Source organism: Suillus discolor (genome assembly GCF_016758755.1).
Source record: "Suillus discolor strain FC423 chromosome Unknown F5147scaffold_22, whole genome shotgun sequence".
NCBI lineage: Eukaryota > Fungi > Basidiomycota > Agaricomycetes > Boletales > Suillaceae > Suillus > Suillus discolor.
In genome coordinates this window covers 195,546-207,787 of record NW_024541269.1, presented here as the reverse complement: position 1 = coordinate 207,787, position 12,242 = coordinate 195,546, and the positions used below count along the sequence as shown (strand labels likewise).

Below are 12,242 nucleotides of genomic sequence, written 5' to 3'. Positions count from 1 at the left end.
GTAGAATGTGTGAGCGTCGACTCAAAATCGGACAGATCAGAGATCGTGGATGAGTGAATTTGCAGGAAGCACATGGTGCTATGTATAAAGTTATCGACCTTTGTTGATAAATAAAATAGGACATGTATGGGATCAGTATGTCCACGGCCGTGCTTATGTACACTGTAGACATACATTTTGTGAATGGGTGCCCCATGGTGATTTATTGTCGTTTTCCTTGTATCTTACAGCCTGGCGCTAATAGCGAATAGGTAGGATTGGCTCTGCGCGTATGGAAGCAAGGTCTACTGCTCGATCGATTGCTTCGTCAATCTCTCCGATGAGGACACTGTGCATGAGAGTGTGAGAGCAGTATTGTAATTGAGTGATCTCACGCACATCATATCGCCTTTGACAAGGTAGAGACCTAGTTCTACTTCTTCTACACCTTCGTCGATACTATAGATCCTCTCTTTTGAATCGCTGAGGACGACATTTGACTTTTGGTCGTAACCAGCCAGGACACCGACGATGGCTCTTCCGTCTTGCAGTACCAGAAGGACTCGCCCTAAATTATTATCATTTATTATCGAGATCAAAAAGAGAATGCTTGGACTTGCTATCGACGTAACCCTGCAAGCTTGACATTGAAGTTGCAGTAAGACGGTGTGTGGCTGTGTTTATTTCCAGGGGTCGTTTTATCCCTTTTATCTACTCGGGTCTCGTCACTTCTTTCTTCCTACTTACGACGACGCTTCTTGCTCGTTGTCATTAACGACGTCGAACCACCACACACGACGCCAATCGCGACTCCCGACGATGGAGAAACGCGAATTAGAGAAGCTTGAATCTGTCGAACTGGAGGAAGTCCGTCAAAGCAGAGACCTTCCTTCACCTGCCACTGCACAACAACCTCGCAATCGTGCAAAGTTTAGTGCAGCTACGATCATTCCAGTGTGGATTGCTCTTAGTAGTGGAGTCATCATCTACAACAACTACATCTACAACACTTTAAACTTTAAGTTTCCAGTCTTTTTGGTCACTTGGCATCTGACTTTTGCGGTAAGTTTTTCGTATTTTCTTATACTCTACTGACACTTCAAGTAGGCTATTGGAACCCGAGTCCTTCAACGTACCACGCATCTCTTGGACGGTGCAAAGGATGTACCAGTCAGCAAAGACATGTTCTTGCGCTCCATCCTACCCATTGGTCTCCTTTTCTCTGGCAGTCTTATCCTCAGCAACACTGCTTATCTATACCTAAGCGTGGCCTATATTCAGATGCTCAAGGTTAGTCTATCCCATACTTTTGTGTTATCTTTCTCACAGTCTTGGTGTCGTTGCCTTAAACCTACCTGTTTCTGTAACCTTCATTCGATCTTCATTACCACCTCATCTCCGCTTCTCCGGTACTACACACGTTGTCACTTGTTTCACGTTATGCCTCATGCGTATTCCTTTGGATATTTCCCGCACTAACATCTACACAGGCCTTCACCCCCGTAGCGATCCTACTTATCACATGGGCCACTCGCATTAGTGAACCTTCCCGCAAGCTACTCATCATCGTCCTCATGATCTCCTCTGGTGTCGCCGTCACAAGCAAGGGTGAAAGGTTCTTCAGTTGGATTGGGTTTTTCATTCAAGCTGGAGGAGTCGGGGTGAGCACCACTCTACTTCGAGTCTAGACATACGCCTGACTAACCTTCCTCCCAGTTCGAAGCTACCCGCCTAGTCCTCATCCAAACCCTCCTCCATGGACTTAAAATGGACCCCCTCGTCTCTCTCCATCTCTACGCGCCTGTCTGCGCCCTTATCAACCTCTGCGTCATACCTTTTACCGAGGGCCTAGAGCCGCTCCGCATAGTATGGGAGAGCATCATAGGATCTTACTCCCATGCCATGTCCGCAGTATCAGGCGAAGCTGCATCCAACGCTACTGTCGCAATAGTCGGTGCGTCGGGAGACTTGCTCGCTGCCATAGGCGAAGAAGCAGCACCTCGCATAACCCCATTTTTTCTTCTTACAAATGCGCTGCTTGCGTTCTTGCTAAATATCGCTGCTGTGTTTTTGGTGGGTGCTGGGAGCGGGTTGGTGCTGACCCTTGCGGGGGTATTGAAGGATGTGTTATTGGTTGCCGGAAGTGTGGTTATTTGGGGTGGGTCGGTTGGCATCTTGCAAGCTCTTGGTGTGTTTTTGTTGGGTTTGATTTTGATGCTCGTCCTGTACTGATGACTCGCGCAGGATACTCGATAGCGTTGTGTGGACTGGTGATGTTCAAGGTGTCGGGTGGGAAGTGAACATTTGATTGCTTGATACCGGACTTTGCCTATGCTCCCTCCCTTATGTGACTATATTCCCAGCACTTGGTTTTCGCGACTTGCTTGAAGCGGAGTCATCCATACGCGCTCAGACGCGTCGATCTGTCTATCTTTGATCCCTTTCCCCCACCACCTGATAGACAATGGCAGCGGTCCTTTTGCATATTATTGCGCACTTTGTTTTTTTCTGTTTGTCGTCGCATTTGTACATTTGCAGTCACTCCCTCTCCCCCTTTCTCTTCCTGCTACAGTTCTTTCTGGTTCACCGAACTCATCCACGTTCCTACAGTACCCGAATTAGCCAGCGACCCTGCGACGACGTTAAAAACATAGACATTTCCCATGGACATGCTTATAACGCATATATAAACTAAGACTTGCGTATATCCCTCTTTCATTTCCACTTTCCCTCTACGTAACTTTTGCCGTAGCTACTTGGGTGTTTTACTCCTACTGAGGGACTTGTTGTCTGTCTTTTTGTGTTTACCCTTTATACTTTGCTGTTTTATGTTTTCTTACTCCCCTGCTCTCGTACCGTACGTGCTCGACACTCCTGCCCTCCAATGTGGAGGTTATGCCAAATTCCATGAACTTTTGCAGTGCTTTTGATTTTGCTACGTGTTTACATAAACGTTCATGTACATAAATTTAGGTTTGGTTCCATGGAAGCAATTACACAGATTAGTCACACCGTCACTTGTTCTTTGGATCACGCCGCTGCTGTTGTTGCGCACGTTGATTATTTGCGTCCTGAATTCTGGGTCTCATCCTGTTCTAACCGTATATCCCATTCATCAGCTTGTACAAGTTGCCTATCGTACAAGTGACTTGTCGTACTCCGTCTTACGGCAGTCTCGGCAATAGTACACGCTTCCTCCTGCTTGGTGTATTCCGCCATGACATCCTTGTACTTCTCCGCGGCGTAGTAACGAGCGCGGCGCCGGTACGCTGCATCACGCTCCCACAGCTCGAAAGGCTTACGCAAAACAGGATTCAAAATATTAGGTCTTGGTCCGCCGGGACGCTTGAAAAACTTGAAATAACAGCATTAGATATTCATCCAGCATCGCACACGCGCGCACACGGAGCAAATATTCACGGACATGAATGCATGACCGATCATCCTTTTGATCGGCCGGAGGACAACCGTTAAGACGGCGAACTTGATTCATGCTGACGAATGGGTTGCAGTCCAGATGAATTCATTTTGACCAGACGTGTACCATCTTTTAGGGTACGAGAACGGACCTATGATGGCGGTACCAAGGAAACCCGGTGAGTCATATCATTAAATTTCCACGTGTCTACTATCCATGCAGTGTGGGTAAATACAACAATGTTAACGGCATGGCAAACTTAAGGCATAAGGCATAAGCCGCGGAGCAAGGAGCAAGGAGCCATCAAATTTGATGAGCTGGCGCACGAAGCTCAGGCTAGCTCAGGATCTCATTTTCCACGTCTTTCGGGCCATTGGGATAATGCTACCTATACCTGTGCTGATACGCCGAAAAACTGATTCTTCTACTGCTTGATGCGGAGGGCCAAATACATTTTCATCTTCAAACCACGATTCCTTTTCGGCGACGAGCTTCGGAGGTCTCATGGGGCATTCTGCAAAGGTTTAGTCGACGGGCCTCCGAACGAAAATGAAGCGAATTGAGCACCCTTAAAGATTGCAGAACAGTTATCCCTACCATTGCCATAAGGAACAATACTCAGCACATGGAAGCAAGTTCCTACTACAGAATCCAGATCGATATCCGCGCCCCATTCAGATTTATTTGATTCCGATTGCAGCGGTATCCTCACAAACAGTGCGCTTCTCGCATGTCCTCGTTGTCTTTGCTGCTTTGGCAGCACATAGTGACGCTGTAGCTGCCAAGGACTGTGCTTTCTGGTGCACACATAATAATGACTGGCGCCTGCAAAAAGGGGAAGTGCGTGAGTGCTTAAGAGTACATCTTGAACCTAACTACATGACTTACTGGTGTGCATTAGATTTATCTCATGCGCTTGATCATGCATTTGCTTCTGAACAAATTTTACTTTTTGCTTGAGCAAGAGGAATACTTCATGGCCCATGGGACAGAAAATTTGTGGCATATGCCGTTTCCACCAAGCAATACCATCAATCTCTGCTTTGGTACTCTCTTGGCTTTCGAATGTCGTGATGAGCCTGCCTTCTTTCACGTGTCGTGTCGTACTTATAGAAAACCCCAAACATTGTGTGGAACGTCTCTTCGACTTATCTATCACCTCAAGTCCAAGTCCAACCGAACTGTCGCCACTTTTTGTCCGTCACGATAATCTAGCTTACCCTAAAATCACCCTTCGCGGCCTAGGTTTGGCCAACCTCTGGCAAGGGGATAACCCAACATTTGTATGTATTACAAGTATATCATCCCGTCCAATTTTTGGAAGCTGGAGCACACCACGTCCGGAAAAAAATATTGTTACTTGACTTTCATTTCATCTGCATCATGGTCTACACAGGTCCGGGTCGTAATAGTTTATAAACAGCTACACAAACGGCCAGTTCCATGTACTTTGCCCTGATCGTTGGATTGGTATCACATATTATGTCATCATCTCCGCCGGGAGCACCCGCTGCAAAGATCTCAGAGCGATAGATACCAACACACCAATTTGCCCCACGCGAGGGGAACATCTACAGAAGGCGAGGCGAATGATCCGCACGAACGGGCTGCCAGGTTGATGACTGATGTAGGTGGACCTTAAACGTGGTTGGAGCAGAAGTCCAGGACAACGTGGTGGCTGGCAGCTGCGATAGGTATGATCCGGATATCGTTGTGGCGCAGGGCGCTATACTGCAATAATGGTATTAGTAGAGTGATGCAGATGACTTAGGAACCACCTACGTGGAGTAGGCACCGTTCTTTCTATGTAGGCCAGATACTGGTCAGGATGTCAGACGGAATGTCGTATATGCATCCTAGTTCGGCGAGTAAGCCAGTGGGTGAGAGGATGAGAGTGGGAACATCGAACGTTGACTCACGAGGCGAGGAATTGATGGTTTTGCCACTGGGAGCGTTAGCGAGGAGAGCACCATCAAATGAGAGTGCTAGACCTAAAACTATCCAGGTATGCCCTTCCAAGGGAGCTCCGACAGTCTTAAGCGTTGACGCGTCGAACCAATAGATCGTAGTGGGGCTGTTATCAGCACTAAAGTTGAATGCGGCTACGATGTTTTTGTTTCTCTTGTTCCCAGTGCACTCACATCCAATGTTTGTGATTCCACATCTCACACCTCAAAGGTGCCTTGAGGTGTGGGATGTCGAATCACAGACTGAGATGATACTTGATTTGACTGTTAGCTTTTTCAACGAGTCTTGCGGTGAGAATCAGTAGAGGTGCCATAGTAAAATTGACAGTCCAGCACGGGCTTACTTAAGCCCTGCCAAAAGCGGAAGAGGCGCGTCTGGTGGGTGAGGCTGGTCGAAGAGTCCAGCGCGGGGTAGGACGCGGACGGAAAATTCTGAAAAAGGTCGGAGTAAGTAGATCAGTCGATTATGTGGTCTCGTAGAGCTGTTGAAACTTTTTGAACGGTGCGAGCGTGCTGCAGAGAGCTTTGCATGATGTCTCCACCGCGCGAAGTGCAGCTGCCGAGTGTTGCCGAGCGGGATTCGAAAAGGACTGCAAATTTCTCGCCTTGGAACGGGTTGTCAAATTTGAAGTCCGAACTGGCTGTAACTTACGTACATGACAATTCTCATCTCGTTGTAGTCTTTTTGTTTATAAAGTTCAAGAGCCCATGAGTGCTGTCAGATCTGGGTCTGTTTTTCAATTACAAATACGTGCTCTTCGGCCGCCTTCCCCGCATTGGAGTTCACAGCGATGACTGTAATGCAGATGATACCAAAGGTTGGTTTAAAACTCCGAGTGTTGAGCTGGCATTAATAGTATGAAAGGTCATGCATTGATGGAGGGCCCCCCATATATTGTCTAGTACGTTATCAGATCGGTTTTGGATCCAGAATTTGACCGAGTTATAATACGATATACAAGCTTGGGACCAACTTGGCCTATAACCTCGTGACTAGCCTGGCATATACTACTCCGGATGCTCGAGTGGCCGTCAAAATCCCTCAATCGAAAAGACGTACGTCAGACTGGTTACGAGTCAGGCCGATACGTTCGTCTTCGGACGTTACCATGATAGAGCAAGTACAGATTTGTGTCAACTGTGTTTGTCATAACCATAAAATGGAACTCCGTGTCTGGAAAGAGGACTAGTGTCGACCATGACGATGCGTAAAAAAATCGGACGACTTTCGGTGGGACGATTGAACACCGTAGCGTGTCGAAGAATAAGATCTTGTGAGTCGTTTTCACCGCCGGGGCCGCGGATTGCGATTATTGAGCTAGACCAGTTCATATACCTGGATGGATTTAGGGCAATGACGAGGACTCGTGCGTCAATTAAACATGGACAAATACAGTCCAGAAGGCGTCATTCTACCATCTGTGATGCAAACTGAGGGGTGAAGGTGTCATGTGGGATTACATTCTAGTATAACATATAACTATGTAATAAGAATTCGTCGGTCTAAGCTCATCGGATATACTTGATCAACTTCTGCATATAGAAAACCACTAGATCATTCAGGAAAGTTGTATGAAGAGAAGGATGAGGGAAGGTTCATCAAACTGGAAAAAAAGGTTTAGGAAGGAGTCCCGGCTACTACGGCTAAGATAGGAGGTATTAGGAAGCTGGACAAACAAAAGGTTGCAGTCTCAACATAGACGGACGGTGGCCTACGGGTCTGATAATTAATTAATCACTTACAATCATAGGACGCTAGGCAAATCGTCAAAAATAAAACAGGACAGCGTTTGTTTGAGTTACAATGTCCGGTCATAGGGTCCCCAGGATCATGTCGGAAGTTGAAAGTTGGACTTCTTGCACTTATGTTGTCTTTTTTGGGACTGGCCTAGCATTCTGCCAACGGATGTAACATTTGGTTTTCCCACTTACACACTAAGAACACTTTTCCAGAGTTCTGCCATGAAGTGACGAAACAGATCAATTGTTCTGCATGGTGTGGCGGTTAGGCGGAACCGGTTGTGCCGGCAGATGTTGACCCTAAATACGTAAGTAGCAGTTCTAGTGCAATCCTCGGTCGATCATGCACATGCATGCATGATGCAGTCCGGGTTTCGGCTCACTGATATGATCACAAAAAGAAGATCGTACTACTCGCCTTCGTGATTCAATTGAATGACTACACGTAACGCGTGACATGCCGTCTGCAACTATATTCCCATTCATGATAGCGGCGTGATCTAGCAATTGACATATATTAACGTGTCTCTTTTGAAACAGCACTTCAAAAATGATAAAAGTTACGTCTGAGGCGTAGCACGAGCGAGTGCCCTACCAGTATGGGTAAATCAATAATTACCACCTGGTCTCGACTGAAAAATCGCATGTTACTACTCTGGTCACGTGTTCTATGGAAGTTACCGGTAAGTACAAGCAGAACCTTTATGACAAGCAAGGTAATTTCGACCCCAGAAGTGGATCAAGTAAGCTAGTACTTGCCTGCATACGAATCAGCTGTCAGCATCGATGTAGCTGATAAGTAATTAGTAATTGCCCTGCAAGGGCCCAGTGGCACACCTTGAGATTCAATGAAGGGTCAACCGAAAATGTTCAAGTCCATTGGACCAAATGAGGTTGCAAACGTCGATCGAGCCCGGGTTTCGGGTCCACTTGCAAGCGGGGCTAAGGTTTACAAAAATACTTTTTCTCACAAATTCAATTCAAGGTCTACGCACTACAGTCTGCAAACATTAGTTGATAGCTTTTGATTGGTACTTGAGCCATCGAGGGACTTGGGCACTCGAGCACCAAATCAAATTTTCGTTCATTTCTAGTATTACATAACTTACAAGAATAGTGGCGGTGCCAGTTAAGCGAATAGACGGAATCGAAGATTGAGCCTAAATGCTTACTCATCCACTGAATTAGGTAAGTGTTTACGAACAGACATCGCGACTGGTAGTAGGCTAACCAACCTCAGGCAAGCCTGTCCCCGCATTCGCACACATTTCTTTCTCCATGACCCGTTAACCTTGTCAGGCAATTGCCTATTTTAACGTCTCTTCCGGCTTTGTTACAAGACTTACAGCGGCGGTGCTCACATTGCTTCATTGAACGTGGCTTCGAAGCCATAGTTATTCTTGGACAGTTGATATTTTTAATTCAGTCCTTCCGATCACCAGCACCGCCCAAATTCTGTTTGGCCCGGCAGAAGAACTTCAAGCGGAAACAGACCAAAGTGTCGGACGTATCGGAGATACTCAGTACCAGTGTTGAACCTCCTCGATATCATGAGGTTCCATTCGTACTTTGAAGAGTTCGATACGAAGAACAAATCGTGTCGAGATGTTCGGGGGTGCGTACTCATTTTTTTCACTCTCTTGCCTCGCAATACTTCAGCAGCTATATTCTTTTTTTATATCATCGGGATACCATGTATCCCATTTCCCTTCCGTCCGAAATGCTGTATATTTACGTGACTGATAGCAGGTGCCGGAGCCATAGAGTGTCGTAATTTTGGCCCCCGTGAGGTTCAGAACGGTAAATGAATGTATAGCTTTTGGAACAACTCGGAACAATCTGCGACAGCTGTGGCTAGCCAGGCTAAGGATTGCCTTCACGGAAGGGGCGTACACATGCTCGGAATGTACCAATATCGTGATATTAGAGAGCACGAGATACAAGGGGCCCCGATGGATGTATAAAATCAATCCATCTTGGACCAGAGACTGCAAACTTCCGCTGCATCGTCCTTTTCAACTTGTTACTCATGGCTAGTCCAACTGTTGCCAACGCATGTTCTGTGTCCGAACCCACAACGCTACGTCATGACGCTGATATCGAGTCATCCACAAGCGCAGCTAGTACAGTTGACATAGAACATGTCCCAGTCAACGATGACCCCCGTCAATGGAGTCCTGCCAGAAAGGTGCGTGTACCACGCGACGCACTCTGTAACTAATCTGACGCTGTACCTGTAGACAACAACTTTATGCATTGTATCACTGGCTACAATGGTATCCGCACTAGCTTCTAACATCCAAAATCGTTTGTCGCATGTCTTTCCACAATGAGTTATTTGAAATTGATATGTTCTTGTAGCCTCGAACTCAGCAATAGAAGTAGATCTGCATGCGACAAGCAGCCAGATTAGCTGGACACTGTCGGCGTTCCTAATCATACAGGGGAACTTTCCTCTGATATGGAGCGCCGCAAGTGAAATTAAAGGCCGTAAGGTTGGTTTAGATGCTTTCCACTTCCCGATCTGCGTAATGAAAACTCGTTTATTACAGCCTGTTTATCTGGTAGCTTCGGCTTTGTTTGTGGTAGGAAGTGTCGCATTGGCACTTTCAAATACCATCGAGGTGATGATCGGCATGCGAGCACTTCAAGCTGCGGGGTAAGCATTTATTCAAAAGCACTGAGTACTAATTGATCATTGATGCCCTCTCCTGTAGGTCTTGTGCTGCCATGGCTATTTCGGCTGCGACCCTGGCTGACATCTACGACACTCACGAGCGAGGGAGCACGATGGGTATCTTCTTTGCTGCACCGCTCTTAGGACCCGCCTTGGGCCCTATACTCGGAGGCTCGTTGTCACAAGCCTTGGGCTGGCGCGCTTGTTTCTATTTCCTGCTTGTCTGTTCAGCAGTCGTATTCTTGTCCTTCCTCATCCTGTTCAAGGATACATACCGACGTGAACGGAGTCTCACCTATTGCTCCGCTTTACGGCGACTTCTTGCCTCCAAAGAACGTGTTCGGAGTACCAACGTATCTACCATCGCCGGGAACGAGTCCAACAAGGACCAAACACCCGTCAAAGATGTCGAGAAGCAGCTCCAACCGCCGGATGTTCCAGATAATATCTCAGCGGTAACTTCTGCACCAGGGTTGGACGATGTCAAACTATCATTCAAGGACATTAACCCCTTTCCACCATACTTTCGAATTCTTTCGCGCAAGAACAATGTTTTAATTCTTATTGCTAATGGTGAGTGAAGGGTTGTCCTCGTGTACATGATGTCAAGACTCAATTTCGGGATAGGGCTTATCTTCGGATTTAGCTACTCCTTATCATACACGTGTTCTCTCACTCTCGCCGATAGATACAACTATGATGCGTTCAACACTGGCTTGGTCTTGCTTTGCCTAGGCATAGGTGAGATATTCAACCCCCCTGATTGTAGCAGATGACTAAATTCCTATGCAGGAAGTATCGCTGGGAGTGTGATTGGCGGCCGTTGGTCCGACCGGGTGCTTGCGAAGATGATGGAAGCGAATGGAGGCAAATGCTATGCAGAAGTGAATATTTTCTATACTCCCACACTAGAACTGTTTATTAACGTCTTCCGAAGATGCGTTTAGAGAGCTCGAAATTGGCGATGCTGTGGGCACCTCTGTCTGTGATAGGCTATGCTTGGGCATGCGAAAAGCATGCTAATATCGCTGTCATTTGCGTCATGCTCGTACTTATTGGATTCACCTCCATGTCAGTAAATTCGTCATTCGCTGCCCTGGTTGTGTTGACATGTACTTCCAGATGGATGTATACGTGTACATTGGCATACCTCGTTGATGCGAACCCTGGTCGCTCGTGCTCAGCAGTTGCCGCAAACAGTTCGTTCCGAGGATCTATGGCCTTTGTTTCGATTATGGTTGCCGTACCGCTTCAAGTGAGTTCTCTCGATATATACTGTATCACACAAATTCTGATGCTAGCCTGCTCTCTGTTAAGAATGCTCTAGGAGATGGGGGATTGTATTCGGCATGGGCTGGAATCTTGGTTGTGACGGAGCTATTGGTTATATTGGTACTGCGCAAGGGAGAATCATGGCGCAAGGAAAGCGAGGAGCATGAATTTACATGCTAAATGAATTATGAATCAGCATTTTCTACTACACTCATATGTATCATGGGATCTACAGGGGGCATGACGTTCTAGTTCGGGCGATAATATAAAGCCTCAAGTATATAACTTGGGCTACATGTATTTTGGTTTACAGATTTTATATAACATAGAGGATAGGAAAAATCATACGAGGCTCAAGAACCTACAAGTCAGTAGCGGTAATGATCAGCGGCCCTGATCCTCATTGCAGAAAATGAGCAGCTTTCACCTGGCGCAAGCTACGGAAATCCAAAAGTGTGGGAAATAGGAGATGACCGGAAATGGCTATATTTTAAGTGTAGTGGCAAAGTTCCCACAGTGCGGTGGGGGCATACTACGATGCGACTTCCCGCAGCGTTCGGAACTTTGTTCTAAATCTATATGTTGTCAAGTCCTCGTGCCGACGTGCCGCAGTCAAGTGTTTTACATGTCCGCATGTCAGTTCTAAAGTGATCTTTAGATCTAGAGACGAGGGGGGCGTCTACCCTTCTGGATTCAAATGGTGTTCAAAAGATTCAAAACACCTACTACTACTAGTAAACGAGCCTTTCAAACTCGGTGAGTACGTTGTAACCGTCACTTACATGCCCTTTGACACCTCCACACTATAATCTAGATACAATTGGTCTGCGGTCTGGAAAGCATTTCTACATCGCGACGAGTTGCAACACTATAAGGTTTGAATCAAAAGCTCATGCTACGGGAAGTCACCCATTGGCGATACACCATGTGCATATGCCTCTACTCGGGTATACCGTATGGCAGTTGTACTGACGATGTATCACAGGTCCGCTACAGTTGCCCTGTTTGAGCATTAATATGACAGGAACCTGTGCCCCTGTGGCCTTTCTGTGTTGGTCCTGTAACACCGTGTCTAGCCTTATATGCACTCTGTACAGACTCGAGTTGTGCAGAGAGAGCCCCTCCTGTGGCTGTCAAGGGGGTGTACGGTCCACCCCTATTTTGCTGATGTGACATACGTCAGACTAAG

General features: G+C 46.8%; 4 protein-coding genes across 4 annotated transcripts; 3 read left to right on the top strand and 1 right to left on the bottom strand.

Annotated features, from left to right (window-relative positions):
• Positions 1 to 46: 46 nt before the first annotated feature.
• On the bottom strand, positions 47 to 650 carry F5147DRAFT_140662 (uncharacterized protein). Its single transcript, XM_041428236.1, has 3 exons — positions 600 to 650; positions 379 to 547; positions 47 to 328 (listed from the first exon to the last, which is right to left on the bottom strand). Exons 1-3 carry the CDS (start codon positions 625 to 627, stop codon positions 238 to 240), a joined length of 288 nt encoding a protein of 95 aa, XP_041293748.1. The 5' UTR covers positions 628 to 650; the 3' UTR covers positions 47 to 237.
• Positions 651 to 798: 148 nt separating this feature from the next.
• Positions 799 to 2,279, top strand: F5147DRAFT_772725 (TPT-domain-containing protein; the record flags this gene model as incomplete). Its single annotated transcript, XM_041441369.1, has 5 exons — positions 799 to 1,041; positions 1,087 to 1,269; positions 1,470 to 1,640; positions 1,696 to 2,167; positions 2,224 to 2,279. 5 exons carry the CDS (start codon positions 799 to 801, stop codon positions 2,277 to 2,279), a joined length of 1,125 nt encoding a protein of 374 aa, XP_041293747.1.
• Positions 2,150 to 2,996, top strand: F5147DRAFT_690682 (uncharacterized protein). Its single transcript, XM_041437087.1, has one exon. It carries the CDS (start codon positions 2,444 to 2,446, stop codon positions 2,672 to 2,674), a length of 231 nt encoding a protein of 76 aa, XP_041293746.1. The 5' UTR covers positions 2,150 to 2,443; the 3' UTR covers positions 2,675 to 2,996.
• Positions 2,997 to 9,133: 6,137 nt separating this feature from the next.
• Positions 9,134 to 11,303, top strand: F5147DRAFT_634694 (major facilitator superfamily domain-containing protein; the record flags this gene model as incomplete). The annotated part of the gene is made up of 10 exons (XM_041432866.1): positions 9,134 to 9,292; positions 9,345 to 9,411; positions 9,466 to 9,599; positions 9,657 to 9,763; positions 9,822 to 10,354; positions 10,409 to 10,522; positions 10,574 to 10,665; positions 10,719 to 10,852; positions 10,904 to 11,036; positions 11,099 to 11,303. The coding sequence occupies 10 exons, from the start codon at positions 9,134 to 9,136 to the stop codon at positions 11,231 to 11,233; spliced, it is 1,608 nt and encodes a 535-aa protein (XP_041293745.1). The 3' UTR covers positions 11,234 to 11,303.
• Between the last annotated feature and the right edge of the window lie 939 nt (positions 11,304 to 12,242).

What these genes read in the sequence shown, in the direction of transcription:
- F5147DRAFT_140662 (XM_041428236.1), bottom strand. Translation starts at nt 627, where the DNA reads ATGTCAAGCTTGCAGGGTTACGTCGATA. An exon ending in CTTGCAGGGTTACGTCGATA is followed by an intron (nt 548 to 599) that starts GCAAGTCCAAGC and finishes ATAATAATTTAG; the next exon opens with GGCGAGTCCTTCTGGTACTG. An exon ending in CTTGTCAAAGGCGATATGAT is followed by an intron (nt 329 to 378) that starts GTGCGTGAGATC and finishes TCTCATGCACAG; the next exon opens with TGTCCTCATCGGAGAGATTG.
- F5147DRAFT_690682 (XM_041437087.1), top strand. Translation starts at nt 2,444, where the DNA reads ATGGCAGCGGTCCTTTTGCATATTATTGCGCACTTTGTTTTTTTCTGT.